The following is an 8,764-nucleotide window of genomic DNA, read 5'->3' on the forward strand; positions in this document are numbered from 1 at the left end:
TCTTCCCTCCCTCCCTCCCTTCCTTTTTTTTTTTTGATGGATTTTCGTTCTGGTTGACCAGGCTGGAGTGCAATGGTGCGATCTCAGCTCACTGCAACCTCCACCTCCCAGGTTCAAGCAATTCTTAAACCTCAGCCTCCCAAGTAGCTGGGATTACAGACATGCACCGCCACACCCAGCTAATTTTTTTTGTATTTTTGGTAGAGACGGGGTTCTACCATGTCGGTCAGGCTGGTCTCAAACTCCTGACCTCAGGTGATCCACCCGCCTTGGCCTCCCAAAGTGTTGGGATTACAGGTATGAGCCACTGTGCCTGGCCCCCACTCTTTCTTTGTAGAACACATTGACAGGGCAGGTGGTAAGCATTGATCTCAAAATTGTCAGCCACAGCCAGAACTGTGTACCTAATACATTTCAGCCCTAGCCTAAAAATGTACAGTATGTCAACCAGCTTGCCTGGCTTCTGTGTGGTTGTTGCAGATAGAAGAGGCAGCACTTGTCTTCCTGGAGTTAATGATATTTATCAGGAAATGGGATAAAAGGACAGCAATGAAAACTAGAGTCATTCAGCAGCTTCCCATCCATCTTCCTTTTACTGTGGAATGCAGTGTGGCTCCAAAGAGAAACAAACACCTTGTTTCTGGGAAGTTAGCAAGACCTTTGGCTACCATGTTATTTCCTCTTCAAAGCTCATTTAATTCAATGGCTTATCTCCTGGCCCTAAGAGAATAACTTAGCTCAAAACAAAGGCAACTGCTGCTTATTTTGCTCATGATTTATAAGCCTGACTGCCACCCTGCTGCCTGCCTGCAACACATCTCTTGGTTCTGGACCATGCCTAGTAAACATTCTGGGTAAATATGGGACATTTCCTGGAGATTCTGCTATTGGCCTGCTGCATGATAGATGTTGTGTGTTAAGGCATAAGACAGTATTTATAAAGATACCTACTCTTTGGAATGTTGCAAAGTAAGAGAGGTTTAAGGGAAAGAAATTGCATAGCTAAAGTTATGAAAAGCTAGCTGGATCATTACTACAGTAATTTTTTTTTTCTTTCCTTGGTTGTTGTTTTAGGGCCTCCATCCTTTATAGATGATTTATAACTGGCAGTGTCTTATTTACCCAGGTGGCTTTAACACTTCCGTTTTAAAATAAAGCCAACTAGATCCAAAGATCATCTGTGATATGGAAAAAGGTGGATGCACATGTGAGTGTATGTCATTATCACAACTACATAAAAGGAAAAGTCCAGGGTAAGAATCCTGGTGAGAAATACATGACAATGGGCACCATTCTGTCTTGCATTTGTGGGTATTTTCTCTGTGCTTTTTCTTCAAGGCCATTACTCACTTTTTATGATGCTGGATTATTTTATTATTTTTTTTTTTTTTTTTTGAGGCAGGATCTCGCACTGTTGCCCATATTCAAGTGCAGTGGCACCATCTTGGCTCACCGCAACCTCCGCCTCCCGGGTACAAGCGATTCTTCTGCCTAAGCCTCCCGAGTAGCTGGGACTACAGGTGCCCGCCACCATGCCTGGATAATTTTTTGTATTTTTAGTAGAGACGAGGTTTCACCATGTTGGCCAGGTTGGTCTCGAACTCCTGACCTCGTGATCCACCTGCTTCAGCCTCCCAAAGTGCTAGGATTACAGAGATGAGCCACCATGCCTGGCCCTGTTTTATAATTTTTTAATATCGCAAAACTAAGCTCTTCTAATGATTTTAAAGTCCTTTATATCCTTTTTCCCTTTGAATTACATAATCCAAATTAAATAGCTGTTTGATGGTTTGTATGAAGTACCTTAAGTGTGTACACATTTTCAATTCTAGGCATTTATCTTAAGGAAGTACTTAGAGATGTAGCCAAAGATTTATGTTCATGCATTTTGATTAAAATGTTATATATAATTGTACAAATTGAAAACAACATAAATATCCAGCAATAGAGGAATAGTTAAAATATAATGGGATTTTAAGCATCCACTAGAAAAGCAAGTTTTGCTAAAATGTTATGATGGAAAAAATGCTTACTAAATAGTACAAAGCTGTAAAACTATTACTTTGTATGAGGCTGACATTATAAAACGTATCATCAAGAACCCCAGGAAGGCCAGGCTCAGTGGTTCATGCCTGTAATCCCAGCACTTTGGGTGACTGAGGCGGGAGGATCACTTGAGGTCAGGAGTTCAAGACCAGCCTGGTCAACATGGTAGAACCCTATGTCTACTAAAAATACAAAAATTAGCTGGGTGTGGTGGCAGGTGCCTGTAATCCCAGCTACCCGGGAAGCTGAGGCAGGAGAATCACTTGAACCTAGGAGGCAGAGGTTGCAGTGAGCCGAGATCATGTCACTGCACTCCAGCCTGGGCGTCACAGTGAGACTGTCTCAAAAAAAGAAAAAAAAAGAATCCCAGGAAAAATAAAGAGACCCAAATGTTAGGTGTTGGAATTCTAGGTGTTGGAATTAATTATATGACACCCTACAGGTGTCAGCCTCTGTATCCCTCTCTCTTTCAAATTCCATGCAGAATATCTTATGTATTGCAACTTTAAAAAATAAATAAATAAATAAATAAATAAGATCCTTATATGATAGAAATATAATCTAAAATCCCGTGAGGACATACTCTTTGCCATGATTTACAAAGGTGACTCTTTTTTTCTTGATATAAAATGTAAGGCTGAGTGTGCAGGCTCATGCCTGTAATCGCAGCACTTTGGGAGGCCATAGTGAGAGGATCACTTGAGCGTGGGTTTGAGACCAGCCCAGGCAACATAGCGAGACCCCGTCTTTATGGGGGCAAAAAAAAAAAAAAAAGGGCATTAAGTACATTCACATTGTTGTACAACCAATCTCTAGGACTTTTTTCCAGACATGCAACTTTTCAATGAAATATTGTTTTGGAAGTCACATCTACAGTGACTGAGGCCCAGAGAAGGTGCGCTATGAATGCGTGCCTTCAAAGTTTTCAAAAACAAAGATTAGGGGAGAAGCAGGTTTTGGAAAAGCAGTCCAGTGTCTCGCCTCTGAATGTGCAGCCTGTATGGGGTTGAACTCACTCTGTCTATGGAAACATTGGTGTTGTGTGTCTAAGTTAATACCGCCATCATCGTGCTTTTGTTCCTGGCCAGGATGGGAGGACTGGGATCCCTCCTTTGACTTCTGGCTCGTGTCCAGGCAGTTTGTGTCACTGGACTGAACTGGGGCTTCTATCATGTCACTGAGGAGCAAGTGTTGATTCTTCTTGGGGAAGGTAGTCTCTTGGCCTTCCTGGTAGACAGTGAGACCGTTAGACCCTCAGGACAATAAAGCTATTCCTGCCTCAGAACTCTGCTGGCAAATCATCTTGATTCTTTAAACATGTAAATCTCAGGCTACAGATTTCAGGAAAAGTCACTTTTTTTTTCCTTACTGGGGACTTGCACAGCGTGTGACTTTTCATTTAAGCTTTATCTTGTGTGTCCTCCTGGTTCAGGCTGCTTGGGCTGGCAGGGGCCTCAGATCACAAATGCTGATAAAGCACAGTGACTCCACAGGGTGTGTGCTCTCCTCGGGAGCAGAACACTCAGCTCTGGGACAGGCCGCTGTGTACCCAAGGGCATGCCTAGATGGCCACGGGTGAGGACAGGGCATGATGGCACCTGGCTCTGACTCCGCATATTTCTCAAGTATGAAGTGATGTGAACTGGAGTCCCTGGGTGTCTTCTGCATCCACCTGCTCACCGAGTCCTTCTGAGCACAGCTTTGGCAGGAGCAGACAGTTGGGCTGGACCTCGACCTGCTGCCCTGGAAGGAGAGCTCTTGCCCCCTGCACCTGCTGTCATAGCTATGTCTTCCTGGGCCCCCTCTGGCTTGGGAGTCGTCTCCAGCTCTGCACTGGTGTTTGGTCGTGTGAGCTCCTAGTGTTCCCAGAGGAGTGAGCACTCATTTGGAGAACGGAGTCCTCTCATGATGGCATTGCTTAAAATCCAAACCCAGAGTCAAGTCCAGAGGTCCTCGACCTGTGAGCCAAGTATGGTTTTTACATTTTTGAAAGGTCATACAACAAAATAAAACAAAACAAACAAATAAAAAAAAAAAACAAGGAAGAATATATTAACAAAGGCCATCTGTGGCCTGCAAAGACTCAAATATGTGCTATCTGGCCCTTTCCAGAAAACTTCATCAGTCAACAACCTGTTTTCACCATAAACTGAAAATGGATTCCCTGGCTGGGCATGGTGGCTCATCCCTGTAATCTCAGCACTTTGGGAGGCTGAGGCAGGCAGATCACCTGGGGTCAGGAGTTCAAGACCAGCCTGGCCAACATGGTGAAACCTTGTGCCTGCTAAAAAAACCCCACAAAATTTAGCCAGGCATGGTGGCACATGTCTATAGTCCTAGCTACTCAGGAGGCTGAGGTGGGAGAATCACTTGAACCCAGGAAGCGGAGGTTTCAGTGAGCCGAGATCATGCCATTGCACTCTAGGCTGGGTGACAGGGTGAGACTCAGTCTCAAAACAAAAAAGAAAGAAAATGGATTCCCAAGAAACCCAGATCACTAGTCACTTTTTCCTTGTTTGTACTTCTTTTAGGTTTTAGATTTCTGTGCTGATTTTGTAACTCCTTTTTCCCAACTTTCTCCCCCTCTCCAAAGAAATACAGCCCCTCGGACCCTGCATTTGCGTACGCACAGCTGACCCGTGATGAGCTCATCCAGCTGGTCCTCAAACAGAAGGAAACGATAAGCAAGAAGGAGTTCCAGGTCCGCGAGCTGGAAGACTACATTGACAACCTGCTTGTCAGAGTCATGGAAGAAACCCCCAATATCCTCCGCGTCCCAAGTCAGGTTGGCAAAAAAGCAGGAAAGATGTAAATCAGCAGAAAAAAAAACACCGAGACATTTTTGTGACTTCACTTTCACCTGCTCTAGAGGTCAAGGACTCACCCTGCCTGATAACCACCAGCAGGCTCCGAATCACCGTCTCCCTCACATGTTATCTGGCAAGAGTGAATTCTACCAATGGAAGCCAGGTTAATGATTACAATGAATCTTTTACCATACATTCCCAGGGCTTTATTTTTAAATGCCACTGTGCCTTTAACTAGGTTGTAAATATTTTATGCCCACGAGAGACGTGGTCATAAGATCTGATCCTGAGCCAGAGATTCAGATGGCACAGGAGGTATTCATGTATTTTAACACTGGGGTTTTCTTTCTTTCATACTGAGATTTTTTTCAATATGTATCCTCCAGCTCTTAAAGCTTACCTGAGAAAGCTTTAAATGAAAAAAGGACCATGCCATTGGTGCTGTGTTACATACACATACTTTCTTGTCTTTTGAGTAGCTCAGGTGTGGCTTTTGGCTGCAGATGTTAAATTTTGTACAGTGTAAACCTACCCAGCTTCTCAAACTTGGGTCTTGTTTTTTGATGGGAGCAGGGGTGTTCAGAGTAAGCCTCTGAGTGTGCCTTTCGGATTTCGAACCAGCGGCCTTTTCTAAACATCAACTTCTACTACTCTCTAGCCTTAAAATATGTTCTGCTTAGATCCAGGGCCCTTTTACTGGAGACTGGAAAAGGAATTAAAAGAATTACTCTTTATTCAATTCGAGGAACTTGGTTAAAGCCCCTCTTCTTATGAACAGCCAGGTTCCTGCTGGCTAGACCAGCCTGTTCAGCGCTTTGCTTGGGTGGTCCACGCACTCGCTAATACAGTTCTGGCAGGTGTGGAATGATGTCAATAGGATTGTTTGGCCTTTTCCCCCTGTGCCTTTGCTCAGTGCCCTGGTTTCCTCAGCAACACTCCTTGTGAGGGACAGAGACAGGGTCCACCAACTCCCCAAGATGAAGAAGCCCCTTCAGGCCGGGCGCAGTGGGTCATGCCTGTAATCCCAGCACCTTGCAAGGCCGAGGAGGGTGGATTACTTGAGGTGAGGAGTTCGAGGCCAACCTAACCAACATGGCAAAACCCCGTCTCTACTAAAAATACAAAAATTAGCTTGGCGTGGTGGTGCGTGCCTGTAATCCCAGCTACTTGGGAGGCTGAGGCAGAAGAATCACTTGAACTTGGGAGATGGAGGCTGCAGTGAGCCAAGATCATGCCACTGCACTCCAGCCTGGGCGACAGAGTGAGACTTCCTCTCAAAAAAAGAAAAAAAGAAAGAAAGAAGCTCCTTCACTGTGCAGGGGACAGGAGACCACGGATTGGACCACAAAGGGATTGAACTGCATCTGCATGTCTGTCCTTTGAACACTTTCTCTCCCTGCCCAAAAGGAAACCCAAATTATTTCTGGGATACTGGGGAAATTGTAGTGAAGGGCTTAATGTAGTTAATAAAAGTGAAAAGTCAGTAGAAAACAGAAATGCCTCAGCCTTCAAATGGTTGCTTTTTTTTCCATTTTCCCTCATGAATAGACTCACCAGTATTTTACCCCCTTGTTATAAAATTGTGCAGAGCAAGAAGATGATACTTATTTGTATTTTTAAAACTAGATTTATAGATTTTCCTTTTTTTTTTAAACTAGGATACTTGCTTCCTTCTTAGCTAAAAGCACCAGTTCAGATTTTTCAGGTAATTTTGTTGTTACTCACTTAAGACTGGAATTAGTATGTTTCTGGTATTGCTCATTTTTTCTCCTGGCTATGATAGAATCTCATCTAACCTTGACATCTCTCCTAGGGGAAGAATATCACAGGCCAATAGCGTGGGCAGGGGTGGAGATGATAGCAGTTATTAAATCGGGAATCACTTTTATGTATGTCCTTGTTACATTGAGGTTAAAAGGCAAAATCATTGGCAGTGCAATCCCTTTCCAGGATTTTGTTTGCTGTGGCATTGGTTGTATCAGAGCACTTTAATCTGAAGGATGATACTGTAACTTGATTTATCTAATTAGCTTTTAATTATCTACAGCTATTTTATTTCTCTCCTACAGTTCTGGGATCACTGTAACACTGTAAACTTCTCAGATGACTTGTATTTTTGTAGTGCTATGAAATTTATTTACATACTTATAAAGAAAACTGTATATTCACTTGAACTCTGAAAATGTACATGTATGGCTGGATGCAGTGGCTCATGCCTGTAATCTCAGCAGTTTGGGAGGCTGAGGCAGGTGAATCACTTGAGGTCAGGAGTTCGAGACCAGCCTGGTCAACATGGCAAAACCCCATCTCTACTAAAAATAAAAAAATTAGCTGGGTGTGGTGGCAGGCACCTGTAATCTCAGCTACTCGGGAGGCTGAGGCACAAGAATCGCTTGAGCGAGGGAGGCGAAGGTTGCAGTGAGCTGAGATCACACCATTGCTCTCCAGCCTGGGCAACAGGTGAGACTCTGTCTCAAAAAAAAAAAAAGAAAGGAAGTATACATGTATATATTTGTCCTACATTATGTTTTTTACTTGATATAAATGTATTTTTACTGTGATAGCCCAAATGCACTGGGGGGCAGTTGTGCTCTGCGTGGTTCTTCTTCCATTGGAGAGCTGGAGTAGAGACCTGCAGTGTTCATAAGGATGTTGGTTTGGAGATGTCTGCTGCTAGGACCCTGGGGTGTGTGACTCAGTCCATATGAGAGGGACATCTGGGTGGAGGAGTGAATTCCTGTGCTCTGAAATGCCACTTGGGAGCTCTGGACAATGAAGGACAATTGACTCAAGGGTACCTGGCTTCTGCTGCTGCTGAGAAAAAATTCAATTTATAGCATTTCTGCACCTCCCAAAGTAGATAACCTGGAGATCATTCAGTCAACAACTGTCCCTGAGGACTCAGTTTTCGGGGAGGGGTTATCTGGTAGAAGCTTTAGCCTGTTCTGAGCCATTAGCAGACATTAGTGAATTGGAGCACTGGAGAATCCTACAAATGGACTGTATCTCAGAAGAGGTGGGACCTCCTTCCAACTGCTGCAGATGCTGACAGACCCTGGGAGGCAGCTGTGCTCTGGAGAAGCCGGAGCAGCTCATTTCTTGGCCTAGCCTGGCTGCCTCAGAAAGAGCAGTCAGGACTTGAAGGAAGCATCAAATTCTATACCCGTAAACTGCAGTTAGAGGTCAGCTTTTTGAAATGTCCAGCATTTGCCCGATTGTTTCAGATCATCTCATTCCTCAGGCTTTGGCAGGTATCCTGCCCTCCATCTTATTCCAGTGTGTTCACCTCATCAAGGCAGCAGAGTGGATGAAGGAGCAAGCCTGCCCTTTGCCATACTGAACAGCTATGGGCCCCAATTGGTGACGGCTCTGCACATGCCTGTATGAAGGAGATACAGGTGTGTGCTTCTCAGTTTTGCTAACAGTGGCAGCTCAATGGGGCAGAGAGGGAGGAAGGTCCATGATACTCAGCCATATACTGGAGAGGCAATTTAATGTTAAATGACATGCCATTCTTCCTTCCTGGGTCCCTTCTCCCAGTCAACTTTTTTCTTTTTCTAGAACTAATAATTATCTGTCACGACTGAAAAATTAATTGCCTTAAGTAGAGAACTTAACTCCTAGTATCCACCGAATTTAACTCCGTGGTGTCTCCGTATCTACTATGTGAGCTACTTAACTGATGCCCGCTTCCTCCAACTGAAGGCTTGCCCAATGTTTTTGGATTATAGAATTATTATTTCCTGCTTTCTTTCTTTGAGACTTTTGAATTTCTTTGGTTTCGTTTTTAAGAAGTAACCCAACATTTCCTACAACACTAAATGAAATGGTACTACCTTTCAAAGATTTGTGTCTGTAGTTTGGTATGGGTGTAATAAAAATTTATTCTGTCTTCCTGGAAAACCTCTCTT

General features: G+C 43.9%; 1 protein-coding gene and 1 long non-coding RNA gene across 2 annotated transcripts in view; one reads left to right on the forward strand and one right to left on the reverse strand.

Moving 5' to 3' along the window:
• Positions 1–8,258, forward strand: part of RAB11FIP1 (RAB11 family interacting protein 1 (class I)) — a 20,582-nt gene extending 12,324 nt beyond the window's left edge. Inside the window, exon 4 of the mRNA XM_011960711.1 lies at positions 4,640–8,258. Coding sequence (XP_011816101.1) covers positions 4,640–4,858 — 219 coding nt within the window. The 3' untranslated portion in view covers positions 4,859–8,258. The remainder of the gene's footprint in view (positions 1–4,639) is intronic.
• LOC105525170 overlaps positions 6,759–8,764 on the reverse strand; it is a 2,909-nt gene continuing 903 nt past the window's right edge. The window contains exon 2 of the long non-coding RNA XR_001003863.1: positions 6,759–8,232. This is a non-coding gene — a long non-coding RNA (uncharacterized LOC105525170). The remainder of the gene's footprint in view (positions 8,233–8,764) is intronic.

Source organism: Colobus angolensis, unplaced genomic scaffold (assembly GCF_000951035.1).
Source record: "Colobus angolensis palliatus isolate OR3802 unplaced genomic scaffold, Cang.pa_1.0 Scaffold52, whole genome shotgun sequence".
Taxonomy (NCBI): domain Eukaryota; kingdom Metazoa; phylum Chordata; class Mammalia; order Primates; family Cercopithecidae; genus Colobus; species Colobus angolensis.